Raw genomic sequence first — 27,206 nt, 5'->3', positions numbered from 1 at the left:
GGTGGGGAGGTTGGGGAGGGTGGAGGGGAGGAGGGGAGGAGGGCGAGAGCGAGAGCGGCAGACGAAGTGAGCGGCAAATCCGCTGCAGAGAGGGGAGAGGCAGTGAAGCGCAGAGGAGAGAGGCGAGTGTCCGCGCACCTTGCTGCGCCCTCTGCTGCGCCGCCAGCCACTGCCGCAGCGCCTCTTTGGTGCTCGACCCGCCGCCTAACAGGCCGAGGCGAGAAGGGTCGTGGAAGCGTCCGCCAGTCAGCACGGGGGAGCGCCGCATCCGTGCTCGCACCACCGCCGCCCGCCGACGGCTGCGAACCACTCGCCGAGACGGCGCCATAGCCGCCGCCGCCGTACTCGCCTCCAGCAGCAGCGTAGCCGCCCCCGCCGCCCCCGCCGCCAGCGTATCCGCCGCCTCCGCGAGAAGCTGCGGCGGAGCCAGCAGCCACCGCCTCCACGAATGCCTGCACCTCGCCCAGCGCCGATCGGCCGCGGTACGGGCGGGGCAACTCTCCAGGCCGGAGGGCGAGCATGGCGGGGCAGGCGCCGCCACCGCAAAGGACGCGGCGGAGCTCGGGGCTCTGGACCAGGTCCACCTTGCCCACCCGCACGCCCTTGCCCGTCTGTGCCTGGTTATAGTACCGCGCTGCCTGCAGCAGCGACGGCGCTGTCAGCCCGGCGCCCTGGCCGGGCTCAATGGCGAGGAGCCAGGTCACGGGCTGTGCGGCGGCGGTGGCAAAGTTCTGCGCCGTCAGCTGGTAGATTGGCGACTGGGCGAGGCAAAGTGCCGGCAGCAGTAGCGCCAAGCCGCGCATCGTGGTGAGCGCGAGCTCAGCGGAGCACTCTCGCGGGATTTCTTCTTCTGAGCTCTTGACTCCAAGTGCAAGTGCTCCAAGTCACCAAGTGCTCTTGACGTCTTTGTTAAAGTTGTTCATTTTAAGCCTCTCTCTCCTCTCACTACACAGGATGGCGGACCCGGAGGAGCAACGCAAGGAATTGGGGATTAAGATGCAACAAGGGTGCCCGATCGAGTGTAAGAGTCGCGACCCAACTCCACCTGCGCTCAAGAAGGCGGTGGCAACGCGCCCGCTCCCTGCCAGGACCCACGCGTGCAAACGTACGCCTCTCTTGCTGCCACGGACCTCGGACCTCGCGCACTCGCGCAGAGTGCATGGGAGCTCTCCGGCTGTCCTGGGTGCATCGAGGCGGCGCCTGGTCCCGGTGCCCACCGGAGCAAGGCCCTAGGCCTGTGGTTGCGGCGGCCAGGCGCGGCGATCATGCACAAGGGTTCACATGTGGGGGGAGAGTGGCGCCTCAGTAGAGGGATGTCTTCTTCATGATCCTCAGGAACTCCTCCTCGTTGATCTCGCCGTCGCCGTCCCGGTCCGCCTCGTCGATCATCTCCTGCGCGGGCGCGGCGAGGGGGCTGCTGTCGGCCACAGGGGCAGCGGCGCCGGACACGGCCCTCGGGAGGGGAGGGGCGGCAGGCGCGGGAGATCTCGGCGGTGGGCGCGCTCCTGCAGCTCCTCGTCCGTCATGTGATCTCGGGTGATCTCGGGTGATCTCGGCTATATCTCGGCGGGGAGGTGCGCCTGCAGCTCCTCGTCCGTCATGTTCTCGCCGAGCTCCTTGGCCACCCGCTTGAGGTTCGAGAACGTGATCTTGCCCTGTGGGCGGCGGGGCGGGGCGGCGCGGGGCCGGCGGGGTCGGCGGGCCCGGGAGGGCGGGGCCAGTGGCGTCGGCGAGTCTGCGGCGGCGTGGCTGTAGCGGCGTGGGTGCGGCGGCGCCGTGTCGTCGTCGTCAAAGAGGCGGAAGGCCTTGAGGATCTCTTCTCGCGAGTCCTGCAGGCAGAGAGGGCGGCTTGACATGCGCGTGGTGCGTGGGGAGAGGTGTGTGCAGCGGCGGGCGGGAGAGCGCTCTGCTGCGAGGAGAGGGAGGGAGGGAGGGGGAGGGAGGGAGGGGGAGGGGGAGGGGGGAGCCTTCTCGCCCATCTTTTGGGTCATCATCTGCAGGAACTCGTCGAACTCGATCGTCCCCGAGCCGTCCTTGTCGATCTCGTCAATCATCTTTTTGATCTCCTCCTGCAGAGGCGAGACACACGCAGAGGGCTCGAGCGACCCGCCGCTCACAGGCGGCGTCGCGGCGGCCCGGAGGGCGGAGGCGGCGGCGCGCCTTCTTCGGCTCAAAGCCGAGCGCGCGCATCGCCACCTTGAGCTCCTTGGCATCGATAGTGCCTGCCGCACCGCGCCAGCACGTCGGCCGTGCCGGGGAGGGAGGAGCGGCGAGCCCGGTGTGCGGGTGCGGTGTGACGCGGACGTGGGAGCGCGTGCGCGTGCGGCGCTCGCGGTGCCGCGCACCCGAGCCGTCGGTGTCGAACAGGTCGAATGCCTCGCGGATCTCCTGCTTCTGCTCCTCAGTCAGCTCCGACTTGCCGGGCTTGCCCTTCCCGCCCGCGTTTGGTCGCCGTGACATCGCCGCCCGTGCCTAGCGAGGGGAGAGGAGAGATCGTCGACGGTGGCCCACTGGCGGGGATGAGGCCGGCGGCGGCGGTGGGGGCAGGTGAGGCTCGAGGGCCGTTCGCGCGGCTCCGGCGCGCCTTGCCTGGTGTGCGTTCACAGCCTCGTCATTGAGAAGGAAAAGCGGCATGGCGCTGCGCTGGTCTGTGAGAGGTTGAGGTGCGAGCCCTGGAGGCCCTGGGGATGGGGGGAGACTACCCGCGGGCCTAGAAGGCCCACGCGCGGGGGGGTGGGGCATTGAGACCGGTCATGAACGAGTGCGCGACACGCATGTTGCGAGCAGCGTTGGTTGACCGTTGTTGATGTTCTGCGCGTCGCCACAGACGGCGGCGCGCGAGAGCTGTTGCGAGTGGTGCTGGACGAAGCCCCGGGCGCTGCCGGAGGCTGTGCCGTAGTCGGTGCGGTCGACGGCGCTCGGGCTGCCGAGCGCCGGCTTTGACATTTTCTACACTTTGTTTTGTTTTCAGTCTAGGGGGCCCGACCCCCTCAGAGGCGGCGGGCGGGCGCCCACTGACCCAGAAATCAAAAAAACTCGGCCCCGTCCCCGTCCTCCTCCCGCGCCATGACGGTCGCGGGGTACCACCGCTCGCTTCGCAGAAGATCTCGAGGCGCGATCCGGTGGGCAGGACAGTGTGGCCGGTGAGCGCCGCCCTGGCATCCTCGCGCTTTCGCTTCCGCCGCTTCGCCTTCGTCTCCCTGCTGCGCAGCAGGGTGTAGTTCGGGCCCACCTCCGCCACGCTGTCCAGCAGGTGGGCGGCGCTCGCCATCTCGACCGCGTCGTCCTCCGGCGGAAGCTCCGCGTCGCCCGCGGCCGCTTCCCGAGCGCCGCTCGGGGCCTGCCGACGCGCCACGCCGGCGCCCGTGCCTCGCCGCCGCGTCCCGCGACGGCATCGACGCTGTCGGCCGAGCGTGACTCGCAACTCCTCGATTTGAGCCAAAACATCATCTCTTCTGCTACCTTGGCCGGGCGTGTGCGTGGACGACCGCGCGCTTTCCTAGCGCTTTCGATCTCACCGCAGTCTCAGCCACACAGCTGCCAGACACTCATCTGTTCTTCCTCATGGGCGCGGGCTCCAGCAAGCAGCCGGAGCTTACCGAAGCTGAGAAGCGGCGAGTTTACCAGATGTCGATCTACGCCGCCATTCTTCTCGCCGCGGGCGCTTCCGCAGAGAGCCGCCGCCGCCGCCATGCGCCTCCTCCGCCGCCGCCAAAGCAGAGCAGCAGCTTCTTTGGGTGGGGCTCCGGCTGATGGCGGGCCGTGCCTGCCGTTTTGTGCACGCTGCTTCACCGGTTTTCTGCGACCAGCGTGAGGTGGCCATCAATAGTGTGCCAGTGAGCTCGCCCGGGCGCGTTGCCTGAGTTGTCCTGGTGGACATGCCGTACGCTGTGACACTCTCGCTCCTCTCTGTCAACGTGCCGTTCCGGCATTCCATGCGCCGCTGCGCGCGCGCGGTGACCCCTTCCAGTGTCTGAGACTCGGCGGAGCCAGAGCTCTAGGGCGGCCTGGGTCCTCGGTATGTGTCAAACTTGATCCCTCTGACTCTGATAATAACACGCGCGCAGCCGATTGCGGCAGCAGCCGCGCCGCCGCTCCACCTCCAGCGAAAACACACGCGCCGATGGAAAAGTCCTGGAAAATCAAAAAACGCAAAACGGACCGCCCGCCGCCCCGCCCCCGGCGGCAGGCCCCCAGCCCCACACGGACACACCACACGCACACACCCCGGTCGGTGCGGTCGCGGCGCGTCGGAGGAAGCGAGAGTAGAGAGCCGAGACAGAGTCTCGTGACTCAAAAGGAGAAATGTAAGAAGATCCTTGCGTGCGCATTCAATCGTCGTGACGCCACCCTTCCCCCTGGCTCCGGCTCAGGTCTTAGGGCCCAGCGACTCGTCGGTTGGGTGTAAACGGGCATCCCCGAGTGGCTTCAAACCAAACAGGGTGTGAATAGAGCTGTCTTGATGGTGCTGAGGACGAAGCCACCTCAAACTTTGATGAAGCCGCGAGTTTTTATAGTTTTCATTAGCTGTGAATAGTTATTGCGCCCGCCGCAGCCCGCCCTATTCCACTGGGCACGCGCCACGAGAGCCCTGGAAGAGCCCAGCTGGCATGTTCTATCGCCCGGGTGGCGGGCTGTCTGCATACAGACGTCTCGTCGCCATGGCTGACGCACGACTGGTCCGACGTGCGGTGGGAGTTTGACCTCAGACAGGCCGTCGGTGTCGGCGGGCTGACGGCGGCCGCCGGAATCGCAATTCGCTCTGCCAGCTGCCAGCAGCCTCGTGTCGCGGCTCTCACAGGTGCAGCTGCCAGCAGCCTCGTGTCGCGGCTCTCAGCGGTGGTGATTGGTCTTTGCGCCGTCGCTCGACGGCGTCACCACCCATCCGATCTGCGCAGCTCCTGCAGCTCCTGCAGCTCCTGCTGTCAGTCTTCTACTCTCACTCGCCGCGCGCGGATTGTGCGCCGCACCAGCAGGACACATGCTCATGCAAACAGTGCGAGAACTTGGTTGCGCCGCTTAGTGGCGGCGCTGCTTTAGAGGAAGCGGCAGCGTGGGAAGCACAGCAGATGGAGGCGGCGCGGCATGCCAAGGAGCTGCAATCGCAGTACTGGGGGCGGCAGCGCCAGCAACGAGCAAGGAGAGACTGGCGGAGGTTGAGCGGCTGAGTGCAGCAAGGGCCAAGGGCAAGAAAAAGGAATGTGGGCGTGGGCGATACGGGCGCCGCTAGGCTCAACGAGGAGATGCTGTGCAGTTAGAGAGCTCGTAGCGAGCTCGATTTTGGATGAGAATTTAGATGAGAAATCCCTCAATTTTGAGAAAAAACGCCAAAAAATCGGCGCCTGCGGCGCCGGCGGGCCAGCCTCCGGCGGCGCCTGCGGCGGGCCGCTGGGGCTTCCTCCCCAGACCCCGTTTACACCCGAGCTATGCCCCACGACCTGAGCCGGAGCCCCTGGCGCACAGTCATGAGTCCACCTGGCGCACATGGACTCAAGACCCGTTTTGAACTACAGTCGCGCAAAAGTCCTTGCGAGGGGGGTTCGTGCTGCGGCGTAAACGCCCCGCTCAATCGAGGGTCTTGTAGATGGAGGTGATGAGCATCGGGAGCGCAATGTACCTCGTGAGGGCTCCGATGGGGAAGATGGGGAGACCGAAAATGCGGCTCCAGGTGTAGACAACCTGGCCGAGGAGCGCAATCACACCACCGTAGGAGCACTCGACGCCTTTCGCGGACAGGTAGAGGAGCGCAGCCAAAAACGGTCCCGAGTACTCTGCCTCGTTCAGCTCTGCGTCGGGGTTGGACATGGCTGTGAAGTGCTTATCATACTCATCATCGGAGCCTGTGCATGTGTGCCCCCGCGGCCATGTCACACGTCCTTCCTAGGCACGTTGCAAAATCTAGTATGAACGCACGCGCTTTCGATGCGTTTGCGCCCTCGTCGGTGCCAATCTTGCCGGAGATGCGGATGCCGAACGACATGTACAGCTTCGCGACATATGTGTTGGCGAGGATCCCGCACGCAAGCACGCCCGGGCGGAGCGCGGAAGCCATCTTTTGAAACGCGAAGCAAAGCAGATATGGAAGCCTGAGTGCCGCAGCGCAAGCGGTCCGAAAGGGGCCGACGCTTCGGCCGCCGCGCTTCTTTTTTCAATGTTTCTGCTCTCCAACATTCCAATGGGAGGCCTCTCCACAGGGTTTTTGCGATGTGCGAAGGATCGAAAAGAAAGAAAGAAAACAGACAACCCAAGGGAGGGATGGGAGGACGGCACGCCGCCACCACACAGGGATTTTAAGGAGAGGAGTGTGATGCGCTAGCCGTCGCCCACCCTAGGGGGTCTGCCTCTTCCTATCTCTTTTCGCAGTCTCTCGCCGATTCTCGCTGCAACCTTCATGCCACCTCGCGGCCGTCCCACTCTCGTCGTTCTCTCCCTTGTCACTTCCTCCTCTGTCGCGTCATTCTCTTCTGCCTCGTCCTGCGCCGCCGCCGCCTGCCGTTCCCTTGTTCTCTCGGCTTCTTTCGCCTTTCGGCGCAGCTCCGCCCTCCTTGCTGCATATCCTGGCCCCTCGAGTCTATCGAGCTCCCCTCGCGCAAGGACCACATTTCTGACTCCCACTCCGATCATTTGCCTCCAGGTCATGTTGTTGCTCAGGTCCACTCTCTCTTCGAACACTCGTGCCTCTACGGATGATGCCGGCGCTGGGGTCCCCTTCGGATGCATCGTGACATCTGACAACTGAATTTCCACTGGTTCGTCCTCCTCGGAGTCATCTTCCCCGTCCTCCTTCCGTTCGGCTCTTCGCTCGGTACGTTCGGTGTGGCTCACCCTCCATGCCGTGAACAGGCGCTTTATCCACCCTATATTCTTCTCTCGTTCCTCTGCCCGTGCCTTGGTCTTGTCGTTGTTTCGCACCCATGTCTGTATGGCAATCGAGGCTGCCTTCCCCACTACCTGTAGTTCACTCGTCACCTCTCCCGCGAGCTCCCTTCTCTTTCTTTCGGGTATGGAGTCCGTGAGTGCGGGTAGCGTGCAGGCAATCACGGGCGCTATTTTGTCGTACTCCTCTTCGGCGAGCGCTCCAAATCTAGACCCTTTCGCCTTTAAGGAGGCTGCCCTCGCTCGTCTCAGGAATGTGGCGGTGTCTTTTGAGTCCGGCGCCTCCCGTTCAACTCTTGCTGTCGCCCTCGCTGTGTGTTTGTCGAGCTTCCGCATGAAGTGACGCGCCTCTTCCTTATTTCCAGCGCAGCTGCCGCTCAGTATGTGCGCCAACGACGCCTGTGGTGGCTCACTGTCTTCTTGTTTCCAGTCGTCCCAGTCTCCCAGTTCCCCGCGTCTCCTCCTTGCCTCGCGCGCCTCTTTTGCGACCTCATCCCTAGCCGCTTTGCACGCTCTGCATCCCCAGAACGCACTTCTCGTGGCGGGGCCCCTCATTCCCCGCTTCTTTTCCCCCTCTAAAATACGCCTGTGGTGCGCCCCATGTGGCACCCCGACCTGTTGTCTCACCCTGGCCCCCAAGATCGTTTTGGTCGTCACATTGTGATCCCCGACGTCGTCGAATGTCGCCCGCCTATCCTTCCCCCCGTTCTCGTCTGGTAATCTCATCTTATTATCCCATCGATGTTTGAGGCTGGCTACCGCCACTTCGCTCCACAACCGTCCCGCCACCCCTGCCGTGTGCGATCCCGGCCTCACTGTCTTTCGATATTGCTCGCACACCCATTCGTGCGCGCTCTTACACATGTGTCCGTACGTCCGCCGGTCCACTATCTCCTTCTCCTCTGTGTTCTCCGCCGCCTCCCTTCGTACCGTGTACATGCATGGCCGCGTCCGCACCGCGTCCCGCACCACTTTCGAGGCGTCCTCCGTGTCGTTATCCCCGAGGTGTGCTGTCGCCACCGCGTCGGCGTATGCGTTGCAGGCTATTCCCACGTGTGCTGGCACCCACATGAAGACCACCCCCTCTAGCTTCGATCTATAGTATGCAATCGCCTCCAGGAGACCTCCTCTCTCCCAGTCCCTCAGACCTTCTGGCATCCCTTTGCGGTGCGCGTTCTCAATTTGCTGCAGCGCGGGTTTGCAGTCGCATAGCACTAAGCACCGCCGCGATTGCGCATCGCTCGCTCTCGCCATTTTGCGTAAGTATGCGAGTATCGCGTACATCTCCGCGTCTATCGGCTCCCACATGTTCGGGAGCTTTCCTCCCCACATTCCCGCCCCAAACGCTGTCCGTATCTCCCCTTCCTCACAGGGTCCGATTCCGTTGGGATCCTTTACCTGTGCGTCTCCCGGGACGCTCTTTCCGAATCGTGTCGGTCCTTCGAACACGCCGTACGCCACCCTAGGGTTCGGCACGTACTTTCCATCCTCCGCCATTTTGTCCTCATGGTCCTTTCCTCCGTCCGTCGCCGCAAAGTGTGTGAACTGGTGTGAGACGTGCAGCGCGAGGCATGTCTGCGCTACTTTCACGTTCAGGGCTCGTCCCTTCCCCGACCGCAGCGGCTCACTGTCTTTTCCCATCTTAATTCGCTTTCCTTTGCCGTCCGTCAGCTCTCCCCCCGTCTCAAATTCGTCGTATCGGAGCAAGAAGCGCGTTAGGGGGTCCTCCTGTAGCTCCCCTACTCTGATCGCGCTCGCCCCGTGTGCGAAGGATCGGTGTCCTCCTGCGAGGCTTTCCGAATTCTTATTCTAGGCCTGTGTGGCGCTCTCCGCACGTCCGAGTCTCTGCTTCGCAACCCCGCCCGAGAACAGAGTTCGGTGAATTTCAGTCAGTTGGTGCTCAGTCATGGCCGGCCTTGAGGAATGGTACTACGAGATGCCGCTCGTGACGCGTGTCTACCTGACCGCATCGATTGTCACCACCGGCTCTTGCGCGCTTGAGTGCGCTCCTCCGTTCTCTCTCCCGTGCAGCGGCTGCCTTCCAGCCGACCGCGCTGCCACGCCCGCGCTGCAGGCTCGTCTCTCCCTTTTCGCTGTACTTCAACTTCAATCTCGTCGTCTTCAAGTTCCAGGCCGCGACCCAAGTGCTCCCGTCAGCGCCGCGCCACTAGGCAGCCGACCGCCGAGCGGTCTCGCCCTCTCGCTCTGCCCGAGCAGGTGTGGCGGCTCTTTACCAACTTCTTCTTCTTTGGTTCGATCGGTCTCGACTTTCTCTTCCACATGTTTTTCCTCGTGCGGTACTGCCGCCTGCTTGAGGAGGGCAGCTTCCGCGGCCGCACCGCAGACTTTGTCGCAATGCTGCTCTTTGGTGCGCACTCCACACTTGGCCCTCGCGCGGTCGACGGGTCCGCCCCCACTACTCGAGAGACACTCGGGCGTCAGCGGGCGGACTCGGCGCTGGCTCCCCGTGCCGTGTGCTGGCAAAGCGCGGCACTTGCGCCCTGACCCTGACCCTGACCCTGACCCTAACCTAACCTAACCCTCCCTGGCCAGGCGGAGCACTGCTCTGCGCTTGCTCGCCCTTCACCGACGTGCCGCCCTTCCTCGGCTCGGCGCTCGCATTCATGATGGTGTACGTGTGGGGCCGCCGCAACGAGCACGTGCGCATGTCCTTCCTCGGCCTCTTCCAGTTCCGGGCGCCCTACCTGCCGTGGGTGCTGCTCGGCTTCTCGGCGCGGGCCGAGCAGAGACGCGCCGAGAGGAGAGAGACGGAGAGCAGGCGAGACGAGGCTCCTTTGCGTGCGCGGGGCGCAGCGCCCCGCCGCCCGCCCCTCCCTGCACTGCGCTCCGCCAGCCCTGCGCTGCCTGGTGGCGACTGCTGGCGCGACCTCGCCGGCAGAGGAGGCCGTGGCGTCCCAACCGCCCCCCTCCCCCTCCCTCCGCCGCGGCAGGTGATGCTGGGCAACTCCCCCTCGGTCGACCTGATGGGCATCGGCGTCGGGCACATCTACTTCTTTCTGGAGGCCGTCCTGCCGCACACGCAGCCGGCCGCGCGAAGTGCGCACCTTGACGCGTCGATCTGTGAATAGGACGTGTTCCCGCACACGCCGGCGGGGCGCGGGCGGAGGGTGCTGCAGACGCCGCAGGCGCTGCACGCGCTGCTGCGACTCGTCTCGAGCCAGGACACCGACCGTTTCGGCGGCGTGGGGGAGCGGCTAGAAATTGAGCCACTAGAAGAGAGGCGTGATGAATGATCCGCGCGCGAGACGGCGGACCCCGAGGAGCTCTACCGCGCTGCGCGCTGAGCTGTGCGGGGGGACGACGCTCGGTGTGTGTGTGACGTGAATGACAATGCATTTCCATATAACGCATAATGACATATGATATTTTTTTCGAGAATCCGAGTACGTAAATCCTAAAATGTATCGCATATCGGCGGGTTTCTGAAAAAATGGGAGAGCTAAGGACTTGCCAGGTGTAGTCGTCGACGTCGTCGACTCCCGTCGGATGTCGATGATGTACAATGATGACTTGCCCAGCCTGTGAGTCGGGCGTGAACAACTGTGAACCCCTGCGCGAGGGCCTTCTAGGCCCGGGGGTAGTCTCAACCCATCCCCAGGGCCTCCAGGGCTCGCACCTCAACCTCTCACAGACCAGCGCACAGCGCATAGACGTATTTTCTTCTCAATTTATGGCTGTGAACAGAGAAGGGGAGCAACGCCAACGCTGCCTTTCAGCGCGTAGTGACGTCGCCCCGTCACGCTGTGGTCTGTGATCTGCCGCTGGTGTTGTGTCAACACGTATATGCACACGCACGCCAATGCGGGTGCAGGGGAGGCCCCCGGTTCCGGTTCCGGTGGTGTCGTGGCTCCGCTGACATCGATCAACATTGACGACAAGGCTCCGGCCAAGCCACAGCTGGCTCGCATCCGCTCTTACACGATCAGACGGCAGAGTTCACATCACTGGACGCCGCCAGAGCTGTACTACAGCGGGCCACACGATGCGGCGACGCGCAACGGCTTCTTGCGCAAGGTGTACGGTATAGTGTGCGCACAAGTGCTATTCACGACAGCGGTGATGCACGCTATGATGAGGGATGGTATGGCGCGCGTGGCGGCCACGGCAGTTTCCGGCGTATGGGAGGACCGATCCTGCAGCCCACACATCTTGTGGCCAGGACATCTTACCTGCACGAGTGTTGCCATCGAACCGTTCGTGCCGTTGTTGATGCCAGCTTTTGCCGTGTCGCTCTTGCTGACCTGCTGCCTGGACGGCTTCAAGAATACATACCCGTACAACTACGTTTTGCTGGCCGGCTTCACGCTCGTCGAGGGCTTCACCGTCAGTTTCGTCTGCGTTGCGCTCGGCATTGAGAGGCCCGAGGTGGTCAACCAGACCTTCACGCTGACCGCCGCCCTCTTCGTCGGCCTCACCGCCTTCACGATGCAGTCGCGCATAAGATTCAACTTTCTTGGCGGCTTCTTGCTCTCATCGCTCCTCCTCCTCCTCGCGTGGGCAACGATCAACGCCGCCCTCGGCCTCCCCTTTGCCTCCACCGCCTTCTCCCTGCTCGGTGCCCTCCTCTTCTCGCTCTACGTAGTCTACGACACCTCCATGATCTGCCACCGGCTTGGCTACGACGACTGTGTTGTCGCCGCCATCGAGCTCCACCTCGGCGTGGTCAACCTGTTTCTGTACCATATGCGCCTGCTCTCCGACGATTCTCTCTCGAGTCTCTCCGTAGGTTGAAAGGTGAGGGAGAGGGCTGGGGTGGCGTGGTAGGGGACTGGACATGATGGTGTGCCGGTGTGTGTGCTAGTCTGCGCCAGTCCGCGCCCTTGTCGTGTCCAGTGTGCTGTAAATAAATAAATAAAACGGACACACCAAACAAGGGGTGGGAGAAGGACAGGGTCCCCACCTGCGCGAGCAGGATCTTGTAAGGACGATCAGGACCAGGGGAACGGGAGCGGGGAGCGCATCGCGCCACGGAGGGGGGCTGGGCAGGGTTCACCCACACGACAGGGTCCCAGGGATTCCCCTCTCGTATAGGACAAAGTTGCACCCGGCGGCACGGGGGCAGGCGCGGGCCTCCTACTGGTTGCGCTCTCCTAGTTCTCCTGCTACTGACAAAAGGGAAAACACAAAACTCTCTCTCAAAAGGGACAGCGACAGGTTCGCAGCACGGTGGACTCCCTATTCCACTGGCGATCTCTCTCGACTAGCGACCTTCCTCCGGCTTCTCACTGGCAGTCTCTCACTATCACGGGCACACTGACAGAGGCGGCCAAGGCTGTAGAGCTCTGCTTTTGAAGAATTCTTCTTAGGTCCGTGACACCATTTCGATAACCTAACGCCTGGAACACACCAACTCTGCGCCGCATCAGCTGACGACTATGCGAAGCGCTCCGCCGGCAATGCGCCGCCTCCCGTCTGCGTCAATCGCTGCACCAGCCATCGCGGCAGCGCTCACCAATCTGCTGCTCGCCGTGAGTACTGCCGACCAGTCTGCCAGTTCGGCAGCCGTTCTCGACTGGCTCTGCCCATCCGCCGCCTTGCTGGCCGCCTCACAGGCAACCAAGAGCAACGGGCGGACGACCGCGGCATCGCGCAGCGCCGTTCGCGACGCAGAGAGCTTGGCGCTTTCGGTTCCTGTGTCAATCACAGCCAATGGGCTTGCGCTTGGCGCCACAAGCCTCGCGTCCGCAGCCGGCGCCTCGAGCAACATCCACCTGCTGTGCTGGGGTCTCACCTGGTGCGGCGTGACCCCCGCCATGCTCCTCGGGCGAGCCGCCTTTGCATCCGACTCATACCGCTACCTCGACCCGGCTGCCGACCATCGGCTCTGGTCGGCACCGGGCAGGATGCTGCACCAAGCGCCGTCCTCGTGTAGCCGCGGACGCGTTGAGGTGTGGGAGCATCGGGAGGGCTGGCGCACGCTGCGATTCGCCCCAGACGGCGGCACGGCCTCCGTCCAGTCCTTGCACCGCTGCTTGCCCGGCGGGGCTTGCGACCCGCAGGCGCAGCGGCAGAGAGACATGCAGAGGCCAAGGCCGCCTATCTCTCATGCGACACAGTCCGCGGGCCGTATCTGATCTAGGCGATCGCCAACGAGTACCTGAAGGTCATGGCCGCGGCCTCGATCTCAGCCCTCGGCGAACGGTGTGTGGGCGTCAAAGACGTGCAGACCACCCCCTGATAAGAACAGAGACGGAGATGGTTCCAACGCTGGACTGTAGGAGGCGGCGGCTGCGCTCCATACCAGCAAACGCGCATCGGCTGCCCGCAGAGCCGATACCCGCAATGCCGCCGCACCCACACTCTCGGCCCTCCTGGAGGATAGGCGCACCCGCCTCGAGTGCTCCTTCTCGGCCTTGGCGGCGGCACGCTCTTGGCTCTGCTCGCGTCTCTGTATCGCGGCGCCGAGTTCAGAGCAGTCGAGCTCGACGCGGCCGTGCTCGAGGCGGCCAAGCGGTACCTTGGACTTTCCGAGGCCGTCGTATCCCCCGCCTCGCTGACCTGTGGCGACGCGGTGGAGTTTGTCCGGCATCGGGCGGAGGTGCGAGGCGCGCCCGAAAAGTTTCCGAGAAGGTTCCGAGAAGGTTCCGACGACAAGGCGCGCCACGACCGGCAGCCGTATGACGTGATCCTCGTGGACGCGTTTGGGAGCGACAACGTGAGAGCTGATGCACACGCACACCACTGCACGCATTCACCACAACCACTGCCACGGCGAGCATCCGGCGTGTGGTGAGACAGCGCTGTGACGCCACCGCGGTGATTAGGCGACGCCGCCAGCCTTCTACGGCGATGCCTTCCTGCGCGACTGCCGCGCGCTGCTCGCCCCGGGCGGCACACTGGTACACAACTTCCACACTGGGAGCGCTGCCCTGGACACCGCCTTTGCCGCGGCGACAGCCAGCTACAAGCGCGCCTTTGCGGGGCGCGCTGCCGCAGTCCCGGTGTCAGGCCAGGGCAACACGATTCTGGTCGCGAGCGCGGCTCCGAGCGACACGCCGCTCGCCGCCGACGCGCAGGCGTCGGCCGCAGCAGAGGCGGAGGTAGTGGGACTCGCCACGTTCGACGCCGCCGCGCGGCTGGCCCGGCTGCGGCGACTCTAGTCCTACTCGGGGGCGCGTGCTGCCGCGTGCACCACGCTGAGCTCCCCGATCGCTGGGCGTGGGAGCTGCATGACTGCTCTCTGCGCTGCGATTTCACTGTTCGCTGCGCCGTGCGTCTCTGTCTGTGGGACCGTGTGGCGCAGCTTGGGTGTCTCTCCTCGCGTTTGGGAGCCAGCCCACTCCCTAGCCCTTCATGTCTCTCTGCAGGGTCACTGGGGTGGTGCGACCGACACTATTGCAACCGACACGACCCGCTTCTGCGCCTCCTGGTCCTGCCTGCCGAACGCCGTACCTTTTCTCCGACCGCCCGCGCCGCAAGCTGCCTCTGCCTTCACGCTACCTCTCGGCGGCCCTCTCTTTAGCCTCTGGCTCTGCGCCGCTCCTCACTTACGTGCAGCACGTAGATAGATAGATTGGAAGGCGCCTAGGCGCGCCGCCAGACGCAGTCGACCTCTTCGCGCAAGCTGCTTCGCTTCAACCCGGCCAGGCGGCCGGACGTGCGCGCCTGCCTCCGCCACGCGTGGATGGCCGACTTCACCACCGGCGACGAGCAGACCTGCCCCGCGGCGCTCCAGGTGCCTATCGACGACGACACAAAGTTCTCCGTGTCCGATTACCGCGACCGCCTCTACAAGGACGTCGTCGCGCGGCGCAAGGACCGCGCCGCCCGGATGGCCGCCTACTTCCCCAAGGCGAGGGACAGCGCGAGCGCCTCGCGCGCGTCCACGGCGGAGCCGGGCCCGAAAAGCGCGCGCTGAGTGGGGCCCCCATTTGCCTCCCTCCCTCTCCGCCCTCCTCCGCTCCTCCGCTCCTCCGCTGGGCCGCGGAGCTCTCGGGCCCCGCACGGGCATCGCGTCGCGTCTCTACGGTGGGTCCGGGACCCGCACGGCCTCTCCGCCCCTCCCCTACGCTCACCGGCGCTGGCATGACGCCGCCGATACGTACCGCGGTCTCTCGCGATCTGTTCTCCGTATGTCTGTCCACTGTCTCGCACACACGCCGGACATCACCGGCACCGCCCTGTCTGCGTCTCATGTGTGGAGATCTCTTCACTGTGTGTGTCGCGGTCTGGCATCCTGTCGAGTGTTTTATGTGTAAAATGTACTTGCCTCCCAGCTCTCCATCACAGCACACTCAACAACCCTCTGGTTTTGCTTTTGGCTGGCGCCCTGGGCCCCTGTCTGTGCGCTGCGGCTCCTGCCCCGGCTCTTGCGCTTTCGCACAGAGCCGGGCAGCGGCTTCCTAAACCATTCCGACTCGGTGCCATTTTCCTACACGTATGGTGATTGCATCTGCGGCCCGCCGGCCTCAACGCAATGCGCGTGCGGTGGCGACCCCGAGCAGCAGGCCCAGCGCCACGCCTCCGAACCACGTCGAGGCGGCCGACTCCAGCCTGCTCCTCGCCATCGCCAGGCCCGAAGCGGCATGGAGCTCGCGGAGGCGGTCCATCGACGCCTCGGTTTTCGCCGCCGGCCCACCAAAGGTCTCCTCTCGCCCGCAGTTCGAGGGCGAGAAGGCTGGCAAGCAGATTGGCACGTACTTACACGGCCCAGGCCAAACCCACTGTACGCGTGTGTGCTTGCGCAGGACGAGCCCTTCGCCTGCCCGCACGATGGCGCATTCCGTGAGGTTGGTGCCGTGCAGGATGTGCACCTCTCCCTCGAGAACCAGCACAAACTCATCGAACGAAGGGCACTGCGGAAGCTCTTTTGTGGCGGTGCGCACGGTCGCCACGCAAGCAGAGCAGGCAGAGTCGGCGGATGCGACGCGGCCGACGTACTCTGTGATGGTGAGGTCAGGCGCGTCGACGACGTCAACGGGCTTGACGATGCGGATGCCGGCGGTCATGCTGCAGATAGGGTTGAGCGGGGCAAGAGCTCCTTGAACGATATCGGTGTCGAAACACCGCTCTGACAGCGCTCACAGCTGTGCTCCTCTTAGCACGAGCGCTTCCAAGAAGTGTCCGAGAAGTTCGTTTCATTTCGGTTGCGCACAGACTTTCTTCTTGGTATAGGAGAGGTGAGATCTAGAGGTGATGAGAGCGGCGTTCCCTCCAAGAGGTGTCCGAAGTTCGACAATCCGCGATTCGTTACATTTCGGCCCCCCCCCCCCCCCCCCCGGGGGGGGGGGGGGGGGGGGGGGGGGGGGGGGGGGGGGGGGGGGGCCTTGGGGCCCCCCTGGGGGGGGGGGGGGGGGGCTCTCCCCTCGGGGAGATCCCCCCCTTTTTAAAGGGGGGGGGGGGGGGGGGCCCCAAAAAAAAAAACCCCTTGGGGGCCCCTTTGGGGGGGGGGGGGGCCGAGGGGGGGGGCGGGGGGGGGGGGGGGTTGACCGGGCGGGCGCCGCCTCATACACACACATGGGCGCGGAGAAGGGGGTCGCGGGGCTCGAGAGGCAGCTCTCCGAGATATCGGACGCACTCGCGCGCGCCGCCGCTGAGCAAGAGGAGGCTGAGTCTCGGAGAGGGCTGCAGAAGCAGGAGCGGCCGTCGCAGCCTATCGACGTGGAGACCGACGCTCTCACACGCGACACCGCTGAGCAAGAGGAGGCTGACTTGCGGAGACGCAGCGAGCAGGAGTCGCAACCTGTCGGCCTGCCTGAGACTGACGATTGGACTCCATGCCCGATGTGCCGGGGTCGTGGTCGGTACGAGACGGCCTCGGCAGTGAGCGTGGACTGTCCACAATGTGAGAGCAGCGGCGCCTTGAAGGGGTTGTGGACGAAGTGCTCGAAATGTTCCGGCCTGGGTCTGTTCAATGCGGTCGGAGGCAGCCGAATGCGCTGCGACGCGTGTGATGGGTCGGGGGCGCTGCCTGGCTTGGACTGGTGCCGTTGCTGGGCTTGCTCCGGCCTCGGCATGCCAGGCTGCAGCGTGTGCTGCGGGAAGGGATCGACGCAGCTCTCAAAGATTCACTCTCGCTACTTGAAGCGGGAAGCGGTTGCGGCCAGCACCGAGACTGATGCATACGGCCTGCGCTGCATTCTCTGGCCCGAGGGTGGAGCGGCGGCGTGCGGTGGCTGCGATGGCGTCGCCGTTCAAGTGGAACGGGCTTTGCAGCGGAGTCGCAGAGTAGAAACGCTCTCAGCATGTAGCTCGAGCCGTGACACGAACGAGTGTTCCATATCATTCACGTTGTTTGTTCTTTTCGATTTAGCGGACTCCTCACGGAAGACTCTCCTTATTTCAATGAGATCAGCTGCAGAGGCGAGCACGATTCAGACGCAGGACGTGAATCTTGAAAAAGAATTTTACGTCGAGAATTGAGCCTAGTTGCGTCCGTCCGCTCTATTCCAAGCACATAGCGAACGCACGAGAGAGGGGTGGAACGAGCCGTAACCCAATCCCAAGCCTAACCCAGACTAACCCGAGACTAACCCGAGACTAGGAGCCAGGGGGGTGGGAGAGTTGAGTCAGGTGCAGCAGCACCGTCTCGGCAGCGAGGCCGACGATGGCGACGGCGGCGACGTAGGCGAGACGGTGGCGAGGGTGGCGACGGTCACGATGAAGGTGGCTTGACGAAATGGATGACGCCATCGCGCAACATGACATCCTCGATGTCGTCGTCCTCTAGGCGGCGCGCAGCGCCGCTCTCGCAGGCTGTTTTTGACGGTTTCTACACTTTGTTTTTGTTTTCAGTCTAGGGGGCCCGACCCCCTCAGAGGCGGCGGGCGGGCGCCCACTTACCGAGAGATCAAAAACGCTCGGCCCGCAGGCAAGGAATGCCAATGCAGAGCTTTGCGTTAAGAGAAGGGTATATCAATGAGTCTGAAGCACACCTCCGCAAGGCCAAGGGCGCGCAGGTCAACACAGAGAGCGTGTGTGAAGAAAAGGACAGGCCCCACGGCCACCCAACGAGATCATCGTTGCGAAGCGAGCGTGTCAGCTCTTTCCGTCTGCTCTCACCAAACCGCCGACGCACAAGCCAAAGCTGTTGCAGATCGCCTTGATCCACGAAGAGTTTGCTGGCTCGATTGCCGCCTGGGGCTGTAGCTCAAGACTGCGAGCAACAGCGGATTCCACCCTCGGATCATCTCCAACCGGGTCGCAATCAGAGGTGTCCTGCGGGCTGCGCTTGCTTTCCAACGACGATCGAGGCGGGTCTGAGCGAGCCGTGCGGCGACTCGAGCGGCGCAACGAGAAGAATCTGACGATCGCGTAGATGAGGCCGCGACGGCGAGTTGGGGACGAGCTCTCTGCGCTGTTCCTGGCACTGGCCGCCATGAGATGATGGGAAAACTAGCCCGCGTCGACGTGCGTCCTTGAACATCCCTGTGTGACACGCAGGCTCGCACCGGGGAAATGCCTTGAGGACTACGAGCCGCATATCATGTACTAGTGTGGGACCTGCGGCGGTACCCGTCTCTGTTGTTCGGGCAGTGAGAGACGCAGGATCTGCACGCCAAAGTGGGCCACTCCGCATTTGCATTTTGGTTTTGGGTTGTCGGAGATCATCCATCACGCATCAGCTCTCATGTCTCATCACAGTCAGTCACGTCAGTCAAAGCAGTCGTGGCACGTGGAGCAGTCGCTGATGGCAACGGCGCCGCCACACGCTCCGGACGACCCCGACACACCGACACACCACGCACAATGGGAGGCTATCGCGCACGATCGGGCATCGCGCCGCAAACAACTCGCCGCACAGATGGGGGGGAGGCAGAATCCCACACACACCGGAGCAGCACAGACACCTTACACGTCAGCGCTCGCTCGATGTGGCCGGCGCTCTCCCCTCGGTCCTATCTCGCCTTTTCAACGGCGGCGTGCGGCCACGCGCCGCGCCGAGCCGGTCTCGGCGGGAGACCTCGGAGCCGCACGCGATGCGGGCATGCGCGATGGCTCCGTTGGCTCCGTGCCTAAGGCAGATCGATTAGGGTGTGAGCTGGGCAGCCACCGTTTCTGTACCCGCTCGATCACGTGCAGGCCGTCGGAGGCCGCGCTGGATGGCCCAGGGCCGGCGGCGGTGAAGGCGTCCGTCGATGAAGGGATGTCGTCGAGGGAGCCATCGTCCTCCGCGGATGGTGCACCGGTCCAGTTGTCGGAGTCCGAGATCGCAGTCGACTTGGAGAGATGATCGGCCCGTTGACGAACTCACGGAATGTGAGCGACTTGGTGCACGCTGGGTCGAGCATCATGACTCGCACCTCATCCTGGGCGAGGAACTCGCCCAGGGACCAGCTGTTGGCGTCGCCGGTTTGATCGAGCTGCATCCACTGCATGGTTTCGTAGTCAAGCGTAAACGCCCAGGAGTTGGTGCCTGGGTGACTTGCTGATGAGAGCGCCTTCCAGGCGGGTAGTCGTGCCCCTCACCTACGTTCATACGGCGGCGTCAGAGGGGGGGAAGGGGCGCGAAGCGTGAACATGGAGGCAAGCAGGTGGTGGCTGCACCTGGCCAAAGCCGGCGACCTCGAAGTTGTCGTAGCTTGTGCGGATATCCAGGAGTTGGTGCCTGGGTGACTTGCTGATGAGAGCGCCTTCCAGGCGGGTAGTCGTGCCCCTCACCTAAGGTCATACGGCGGTGTCAGAGGGGGGGAGGGGCACGAAGCATGAACATGGAGGCAAGCAGGTGCGCTGCACCTGGCCAAAGCCGGCGACCTCAAAGTTGTCGTAGCTTGTGCGGATATCGCTGAGCGTGAGAGGGACCGGATCGGCAGCAGCATGGGCGGCCGCGTCAGCGGCCGGAGAGGCCGGAGAGCCATCCGACGGAGGCCGGTCGTGCATCGGCGCGTCAGCCGCAGGGGGCGGGGGGGCGGCGGCATCCATCGCTGCGGGTCGCTGGGGGCCGACGATTGTGGACTGATCGATCGTGGCGGGCGGATTTTCGGCTGGGACGTTCTACGTTAAAAGAGCGTCGGCGCCGACACGAGAGACTTATAAGGGTAGATTACCAAGTGTGGAAACCCAATGAGGGTGGAGCCCACTATACCCAGTCCATTGGGCTCTCTCTTCTTTGCGCGGACTGCGCGAACCGTCTCAGGCCGGAGGCGGAGAGAGCGCCCCTTACCCCCGCCTTAGCCCTTTTGTCTGTGCACCCGCAAATGGTTGGGTAGTAGGGCTAGAGGGTCGCTCTACACTTAGCCTCTGCAGCGAGCGAGCGCTCAACTTAGCCCCCAAACGGAGCCGGGCTCGGACTTAGACGCTGTATGGTCGGGGGCCATGAACTTAGACGACATAAGGCCAACTCCGGGCAAAACCCGGGTATACCTGAAAAGCCTCCAGGTTTACCCGAAAATACCTGCACGCGTCCCACCAACGTATGCCGCGTATGCCGCGCACGACGCCATATCGCCTTCTCCCAGGGCCAGTGCGCTACTTGCGGCGCGCAACGCCTGCTCAAGTACCCCCCCCACCATGTGCTGCCGCTATGCGTGCCTTAAGGCGGCTGCGGCGAAGCGGCGGGCGCGGCATGCCGATGGCAGTGCGGACGATGCGGTTGCGATGTGTTCTGCTTCAAGATCGTGGCGGTGCTTGGCATGCACTTCTGCGATCCCAATCAGCTCATCGCAACGAAGCAGCGCAACAAGCTGGCTGCTGCCAACAAGGCCCTATGCTACCTCACGCGCGGATCGTTCAAAGAGGACCAGCACACACAGGCTTCACCGTCACGCGTTTGATTAAGCTTGAGGAGCTTCGTGTCATGTGAGAACTGTTTGGCTAGACGTCGCTCAAGAATGAAGGAGCAGCAACGAAAATCGGAAGAGGAGGATGCTGAGGCGGCGATTGCTAAGCATGAAGAGGATCCATCGCCCTCCGCGCTCCGCAGGCGAAGAAAATTTGGGGGCTGCGCCGTATCGTTGATCACGGTGGGAGCCTCCTGGCCCCAGGCCGTGCCACGGCCGACTTAGCCGATGTAAGAGGCTCCCGCTGATCTTAGACCGCGCAAGCACTCCAGCGTGGCTAGCCACACTTAGACCCGTCCAGCCTCGAGGCTCAGAACTTAGACTACTACCCAACCAGTCACCCGCATGCCATGCGACTTGCGAGGCTGTCACAGCACGCACCTAACGTAGGGCGCCGTCGCCGCGTGTAGGATCCCAGGGTACGATACGCGCGCATTGCACACCATTCGTTAGACGAGACTTAGAGAGACTTGACGCGCTCGCGCACCGCGCGCGCTTCGTCCTTCGACGTTTTCGAGCTCTCGAGTCTCGTCGACGTCGTCTCTCCGTCTCCGAGAGAAGAGACCTCTCGCCGCAAATTCTCTCGCAGGCTATTTGGTTTAAACACTGAATGCCACACGCCGGCGCAGAGAACTAGCTTGCGTCGAGAGCGGGGCAGATGGGCATCCGCGTCATCGCCGGGTGAAGGAGCAGAAGCAGCAGCACGATGCGCGGCTCCGAGCGCGCAAACGCTGCGCCGCTCTCGAAAGCCGTCGCCGCCACCGCGCCACCGCCGCCGCCGCCGCCGCCGCCGCCGCGCCAGACAACCTCGTGGCAGACCGAGTCGTCCCACACAAACCCCTCGGCCTCGCGCCACGCAACCTCGACCGCAGCGTCAGCCGGCGCGGAGCCTTGCACGTCGTCGTCGAGGCTCGACGGCCTGCCGATCCTGCGAGAGAGACGAGACGCGCTCTCCCAGCGCAGAGACCGGCGGGGGCGGGGGCGGGTAGGTGGGGGTTGGGGAGGCGGGTGGGTGGGTGGCGAGGGGGGGGTGGCGGGCGCTGGGTGGCGGGTGGTGGTGTGTGGTGTGGGGGGGTGTCGGCCTGTGCCTTAAGCGAGCTGCGCCCGGGTGCGGCACACGAAGCCCAACGTGCATCACCTTTGGAAGGGGGGGGGGGGGGGGCAGTGGGTGGTGTCGCGTGTGCTGCGACCGAAGACTGGCCTTGCGTGATGCGCCTGGACCCAACGGCTAGAGCATCGCAAGTTGCGGACAGCCCATGCTCTTGTGGTGTGATGAGCGGAGGCGGCGGCGCGCGCCATCCGCCCGTCTTCGGAGCGATCTCGGGCGATCTCGGGCGATCTCCGTCGATCACAGGCAATCTCGGTCGATCTCGGTCGATCTCGGTCGATCTCGCGCCATCCGCCCGTTGGTCGGTCCACAGTGCGGAGAGAGGGCGGTGCCCGGCGCCAGAGCGGAGAAGAGGGCGCCCTGGACGTACGGGTAGGTCTCCACTGCGGCCCGCACGGCGGCGCAGGTCGCCCTGTGGTGCGACGAGGAGGCGTCGAGGTGTCGGGGTGGTGCGGGGAGGTGTCGGGGTGGTGCTGAGAGGTGTCGGGGTGGTGCTGAGAGGGTGTCGGGGTGGTGCGGGGAGGTGTCGGGGTGGTGCTGAAGGTGTCGGGGTGGTGCTGAGAGGTGTCGGGGTGGTGCTGAGAGGGTGTCGGGGTGGTGCTGAGAGGGGCCCCGGAGCCATCTTTGTGGTTTGAGGTGTGTCTGGAGGTGTCTCGGAAGGCCTTAGGCGCGCCGCGCGACTCCTCGCCCCTCCGCCGCCGCGCAGCCCGCACACGTCAAACAGGTCGAGCTCGCGCCACCCGCCCTGCGGCCTCGCGATGCCCTCGGTCTGCACCGTGAAGCGCTCCAGCGCCGCAGCCGCCTCGGCGGCGAGGTCGGCGGCGGCCCCCTCGAGCGGCGAGAGGAGGCACTCGTACGCTCCGCGCGGGCGAACGCCGCCCGCCGGCGGGGGTGGCACGGCGGACAGGTACTCGACGGGATGCTGCCACGGAGCTCCGCCGCGCCACGCTCCGCTCTCTGCCGCTCGAGTTAAGACCTGCAGTCCGTGGCGGCGGGCAGCAGCGCCGGCGGCGCCGCGCTCAGAGAGCAGCAGGTAGCCGAGCGACGATGCAATCGCGGGCTCCTCAGCGTGCACGAGCGCCGCGTCGGAGAGCATCTGCCTCGCGCGGAGCAGGTCGCCAAACGAGCGGAGGTAGGACGCATGGTGGTAGGCGACTTCTGCGCTGGCCGGCTCCAGCCTGCTGGCGCGCTCGTAGGCCGCAGAGGCGGCGCGACGCTGCTCGCTCGCCCTCGCGTGGGCCGCCGCCGCGGCCGCCGGGTCGGTCGAGCCGGCAGCCTCGGACTCGAGCGCCTTGGCCGCCTGCTCGGCGTCGAGCGCCACGCCAAGGTGGTCGGCGTCGCTATCATGCTCGCGCTGTTGCGTGCCGCCGGCCGCGATGGTGACCCGGGAGGGCGCGGACGGCATCCCTGTGGCAGAAACCTGGGAAAAAGGAATTGCTACGCCCACCGCGAAAGTTGGAGCGCTGATCGCCCCCCCAAAAAATTCGCACAAACGAAAAAGAAAATAGGTAGCAGCTGGCGAGTCTTCCTCCCGCTGTGATTTTGTGTCAGCTCTGTGCTTGATCTGCCAACATACACAAAGAGAGAGAAAGAGACGCGTAGGGCCTTTACCCTTTAGGGGCCTAGAGAACACACCCCGCACTCCCTTTTCTCCCAGTAAGCTAAAAGCACTATACACAAAAGAAAACAAAAAGTTCAGTCGGCGGAGTAGCGCCCGCCGAAGACTCGCCGCGCAGGGCGCCGCAACTCGCGGCAATATGCCCGGCGACAAGCCGCAGCGGGGCGGCGAGGACAATGCCCGGCTCATACACGCCGTCGAGCTGGATCGGCCCACGCCCTCCACGGAGCCGCACGTAGACGCGGCGGCGCCTTTAGCTTCAGACGGCAAGACCTGGCCGTCACATGCCTTCATCGCAGCCGCCTCTGCCTTGCTCCTCATGCCTGCAGTAGTTCTCGCGGGCGCGTCGTACTACCTGCTTCGACCGCCGCCGCCGCCGCCCTCCCCACCGCCGCCGATCGCACCTCCGCCGCGGCTGCCACCTTCAACGCCTCAGCCGAGCCCGCCGCCGCCGCGGCCGCCATCGCCCCCGCCACCGAGCCCGTTGCCCCCTCAGCCCCAGCAGCCAGTGGTGTACCCTCCCCCGCCGGTGGTGAATGGGGACGGCCTGCTCACTCACGAGAGGTGCCACGCCATGCTCCGCGACAACTCGCACCACTTTCGGAGGATGTGGGACGAGCGGGGCTGGGCCAAGGCGGGGCCGGGCCGCCCGTCCTGCTGGGACGTGCAGCGGTTTAGCGGTGGGCAGAAGGGAGCGAGCCAGCCTGCGAGCGCCTTCTTCGACGGCGTCGCGACTGGGCGACACTGCTCTCGCACACGCTGGATGCACTTTTACAACAACAGGGACGCTGTCGTTTTCCGACGCGACGGGACGCCGGATTTCTCGAGGCGCGCGCCGGCAATCTTGGGGTTTGACGACGGCGACGGCTCGATTGGCGGGTTGTGCGAGAGCAGGGGCTGGGGCGACACCAAGCTACAGCGCTGCGTCCGCGCCAACCTCCAGATACTCAGCATCGATGCGAGTGACTACAATCTTTGTCGGAACTTGGAGTGGCAGGCTTGCGCAGCGCAAGGCAAGCTTGCGAATCAGGACGGCAACCTGATCGCGTTTGCCGCAGCACCTGGGTCTCTGCACACAGGCGGCAGCTACGGCCACCTGTTTAACCGCTGTTCCGGCTGGACTCCGACCGGCGTCGATAGCGGCACCTTTCCCACGCGGGGTACGCAAACGACGACATTTTCTACCTGGAGACGTGCCTCTTCAGCCAGATCTGCGAGAATGGCGAGGAAATTTTCTCACTGGCAGCTGGCCAGCAGTGGCGCTGCCGCTTCTCGCAGGAGAAGGTCTACGAACTGCAGCAGATCTTGACGACCCCGGTGGCGCCCGAGCCGTGGGGTGCGCCGGTGTGCCACTTCAAGCCGGGGAGGGCTGGCTGAGTGAGTGAGTCCTCGCAGATGAGAGAGAGATTAAAAAAGTCAGCCGAAACTGTACAAGGGTGTTAACCACGCCAGGGCCACCCCCTGTCCAACAGGAGGCGGCAAACCCGCACAACACGACCGGACGTTGTGGATCGTTTCGTGGATCCGCGTTTCGCGCGGCCGTGTGTGACTGTGTGTCGGGGATGTGTGTCGTGTGTGTGTGTGTGTGTGTGTGTGTGTGTGTGTGTGTGTGTGTGTGTGTGTGTGTGTGTGTGTGTGTGTGTGTGTGCATACGCTAATTACACCAGTTCGCTACCCCTTGTTGGCGGAGGGCACAGCAGCAGGACGCGCAGCAGAAACCGCACAGCTGCCGACGAGACGCGCCATCGACGTCGGTCTTTGGGGCCTGCACGAATAGCACTTGCTCGTGGGTAGGGCAGCAACCGAGCAATTTCGGACGCCGAGCCATCTCAGCAGTCTGTTGAACGTGCCAAGCGAAAAGTCTTCGAGAGGAAGGCGGAAGACCTGAGCTTGTGGCATGCGGTCAGCCCATTCGATCGCTTCCGATTGTGAGCCCACGACGCCTTCCGAAAACCACGTCCACGCCCCGTCGTGCGATGCGGGCATGTGCAGGTCGGGGTTGTCGTGCGTCTGTAGACGCATCCCGGCGGAATCGATGTTGCCTTGACGGCTCTTGGCAAAGGCGATGCGGCCGCTGCGGTTCGAGCCCCCCTCCATGACTGGCGTCGACAGGTCGCGTCGGAAGTTGACAATGACCTTGGCAGAGGGGAAGAGCGACAGCAGCCGCTCCACCGGCGGGAAGCGAATCTCCTTGAAGCCGTGGATCAACGCGGGAGGTCTGTCGCGCACTAAATTCCGAAGCCACATGCACACCAGACCGTGCGTCTCTCTCGCGTTTGGCGAGTTGGCCCAAGCCTGATGCCACGCTTCAGCGCCGGTGCCCATCCAACTCGCGTGGTCGGTCATGCTCACCGCCGCTGCGAGCAGCCCCAGCAACTGGCCATTCTCGCCTGACAGACTAATCCCGGTCACGCTGTTGAGAAGCTGCAGGATGGTCGTTGATCCAGAGTGACCAGTACAGAACACAAACACCCACTGGGTGTCGCAGGCCTGGGCCAAGGGTTTGTCCAGCGGGTCAATCGGCCCTGATGGCGAGGCCGGCGGCGGCGGCGAGGGCGAGGGCGAGGGCGGCAGTGGCGGTGGTGAAGACAAAGACAGCGTCTCAGGCTGAGCTTGAGGCTCAAGCTGCGAAGCTGCGAGCAGGAGGAGGAGGACCGCAGTGCCGGCTGCGGCGCATGCTGGGATCGCCCTCCTCGACTCTGGAAGAGCAGCCGACGACTCCGCTGCCCAATTGCCTTCGTCAAGGGCCGCGTACCGAACCGCAGGACGCGCAGGCGGCCGCTTTGGTCGCGTCTTCCGCGGCGCGCGCGTGCCGTCGCTGGGCAATGCGCGAGTCGGCAGCGGACTCATCGCGTCGGCAAGCGCCCGCCGAGGAGCATGTTCACAGCTCTTGTTATTGAGAAGAAATACGTCCTATGGCGCTGTGCGCTGGTCTGTGAGAGGTTGAGGTGTTCACAGCCTTGTTATTGAGAAGAAAATACCTCCTATGGCGCTGTGCGCAGGTCTGTGAGAGGTTGAGGTGCGAGCGTGCGAGCCCTGGAGGCCCTGGGGATTCACAGCCCCTTCGAGAGAAAGAATACCTGCGCCGCTGCGCTGCGGAGCGGGCCGAGATGCGCCTCTTTTTCTTCTGTGCCGAACAGGGGGTTCGAAGGAAAAAGAAACCACAAGTGGATCCCCGGGGGGCACGTAAAATAAACATGCACGGCGGATGCCACACACGAGGCGGCGGCGGGCGGGGTGGGGGAAGCAAGCAGCAAGGTTGTCGTACTCGACAGGATGTTGGGTATGGGACAGAGTCAGCACGGAGCGGCGGATATAGCTTGTGGCCGCCGGGAGTTGGAGAGCGCCCCTCCACTCACTGGCAAGTGCCGATCGCCGTCGCGAGGTCGCAGGCGGCCTGGCCGAGGGGGTTGTTGCTAAAGGCGCATGACGGCGCGGGCGGCGCCGTCGCGGTCGGGTTGCAGCGGCCCTGGCCGTCGGCCGTCGGGCCGCAGTCGCGCGGCTTGAGGAAGCGCGAGGCGTAGGCGTCCTCGCACTCAGCGCCCTGCGGGACCGGCAGCAGCTTGGTGGTGGCGACGCCCATCGCCTCGAGCGCCGCCTCGGCTCGGGCGACGGCCGCGGGGTCGGCCACCGGCTCGCGCGAGAGGATCCACAGGCCCGCGTTGTTGATGCCGAGCTCGCGGGGCGTGCACTTGTACGTTGACGGGTCAAACGGGCTCCCGTCGGTCGGCACGTCTGGCTGGCCGCCGCTCACCGCCACGATGGAGTACTGGCCCTCGGCGTCGGCCTCGATGTACACCGGCCAGTAGGGGCCGGCGAGGAGGTTGGGCAGGAAGCACGGCGCCACCGACAGCTTGTCAGGCTG

The 27,206-nt window shown here is 64.4% G+C and overlaps 10 protein-coding genes across 10 annotated transcripts in view; 4 read left to right on the top strand and 6 right to left on the bottom strand.

Moving 5' to 3' along the window:
- EMIHUDRAFT_204982 (hypothetical protein) overlaps positions 1-803 on the bottom strand; it is a gene marked incomplete at both ends in the record, with an annotated part of 2,114 nt that extends 1,311 nt beyond the window's left edge. Inside the window, one exon of the mRNA XM_005779453.1 lies at positions 438-803. Coding sequence (XP_005779510.1) covers positions 438-803 — 366 coding nt within the window. The remainder of the gene's footprint in view (positions 1-437) is intronic.
- A 105-nt stretch (positions 804-908) lies between these two features.
- On the bottom strand, positions 909-2,476 carry EMIHUDRAFT_434941 (hypothetical protein). Its single transcript, XM_005779452.1, has 6 exons — positions 2,346-2,476; positions 2,107-2,222; positions 1,968-2,069; positions 1,776-1,829; positions 1,581-1,655; positions 909-1,392 (listed from the first exon to the last, which is right to left on the bottom strand). Exons 1-6 carry the CDS (start codon positions 2,458-2,460, stop codon positions 1,303-1,305), a joined length of 552 nt encoding a protein of 183 aa, XP_005779509.1. The 5' UTR covers positions 2,461-2,476; the 3' UTR covers positions 909-1,302.
- A 1,004-nt stretch (positions 2,477-3,480) lies between these two features.
- Positions 3,481-4,124, top strand: EMIHUDRAFT_353707 (hypothetical protein). Its single transcript, XM_005779451.1, has one exon. The coding sequence runs from the start codon at positions 3,565-3,567 to the stop codon at positions 3,751-3,753; it is 189 nt and encodes a 62-aa protein (XP_005779508.1). The 5' UTR covers positions 3,481-3,564; the 3' UTR covers positions 3,754-4,124.
- A 188-nt stretch (positions 4,125-4,312) lies between these two features.
- On the bottom strand, positions 4,313-6,076 carry EMIHUDRAFT_434940 (hypothetical protein). The gene is made up of 3 exons (XM_005779450.1): positions 5,914-6,076; positions 5,453-5,786; positions 4,313-4,358 (listed from the first exon to the last, which is right to left on the bottom strand). The coding sequence occupies exons 1-2, from the start codon at positions 6,050-6,052 to the stop codon at positions 5,566-5,568; spliced, it is 360 nt and encodes a 119-aa protein (XP_005779507.1). The 5' UTR covers positions 6,053-6,076; the 3' UTR covers positions 4,313-4,358; positions 5,453-5,565.
- A 2,715-nt stretch (positions 6,077-8,791) lies between these two features.
- On the top strand, positions 8,792-9,608 carry EMIHUDRAFT_56200 (hypothetical protein; the record flags this gene model as incomplete). The annotated part of the gene is made up of 4 exons (XM_005779449.1): positions 8,792-8,877; positions 8,951-9,020; positions 9,091-9,313; positions 9,436-9,608. Coding segments are annotated over 4 exons (552 nt in total), but the record flags the coding sequence as incomplete, so codon positions are not given.
- A 1,072-nt stretch (positions 9,609-10,680) lies between these two features.
- EMIHUDRAFT_204977 (hypothetical protein) lies at positions 10,681-11,628 on the top strand (the record flags this gene model as incomplete). The annotated part of the gene is made up of 1 exon (XM_005779448.1): positions 10,681-11,628. The coding sequence occupies one exon, from the start codon at positions 10,681-10,683 to the stop codon at positions 11,626-11,628; it is 948 nt and encodes a 315-aa protein (XP_005779505.1).
- Positions 11,629-12,293: 665 nt separating this feature from the next.
- Positions 12,294-14,755, top strand: EMIHUDRAFT_204976 (hypothetical protein; the record flags this gene model as incomplete). The annotated part of the gene is made up of 7 exons (XM_005779447.1): positions 12,294-12,785; positions 12,977-13,057; positions 13,220-13,435; positions 13,511-13,552; positions 13,662-13,937; positions 14,205-14,285; positions 14,426-14,755. The coding sequence occupies 7 exons, from the start codon at positions 12,294-12,296 to the stop codon at positions 14,753-14,755; spliced, it is 1,518 nt and encodes a 505-aa protein (XP_005779504.1).
- A 550-nt stretch (positions 14,756-15,305) lies between these two features.
- On the bottom strand, positions 15,306-15,845 carry EMIHUDRAFT_204975 (hypothetical protein; the record flags this gene model as incomplete). Its single annotated transcript, XM_005779446.1, has 1 exon — positions 15,306-15,845. One exon carries the CDS (start codon positions 15,843-15,845, stop codon positions 15,306-15,308), a length of 540 nt encoding a protein of 179 aa, XP_005779503.1.
- A 5,403-nt stretch (positions 15,846-21,248) lies between these two features.
- EMIHUDRAFT_450138 (hypothetical protein) lies at positions 21,249-23,128 on the bottom strand (the record flags this gene model as incomplete). Its single annotated transcript, XM_005779445.1, has 6 exons — positions 21,249-21,329; positions 21,423-21,543; positions 21,704-21,753; positions 22,012-22,135; positions 22,437-22,901; positions 23,007-23,128. The coding sequence occupies 6 exons, from the start codon at positions 23,126-23,128 to the stop codon at positions 21,249-21,251; spliced, it is 963 nt and encodes a 320-aa protein (XP_005779502.1).
- Positions 23,129-26,696: 3,568 nt separating this feature from the next.
- EMIHUDRAFT_204967 (hypothetical protein) lies at positions 26,697-27,128 on the bottom strand (the record flags this gene model as incomplete). The annotated part of the gene is made up of 1 exon (XM_005779444.1): positions 26,697-27,128. A coding segment is annotated over one exon (432 nt), but the record flags the coding sequence as incomplete, so codon positions are not given.
- Between the last annotated feature and the right edge of the window lie 78 nt (positions 27,129-27,206).

This window comes from Emiliania huxleyi, assembly GCF_000372725.1.
Source record: "Emiliania huxleyi CCMP1516 unplaced genomic scaffold EMIHUscaffold_23, whole genome shotgun sequence".
NCBI classification, from domain to species: Eukaryota; Haptophyta; order Isochrysidales; family Noelaerhabdaceae; genus Emiliania; species Emiliania huxleyi.
The sequence above is the reverse complement of the archived record's forward strand: the minus strand, read 5'-3'. Positions and strand labels throughout refer to the sequence as shown.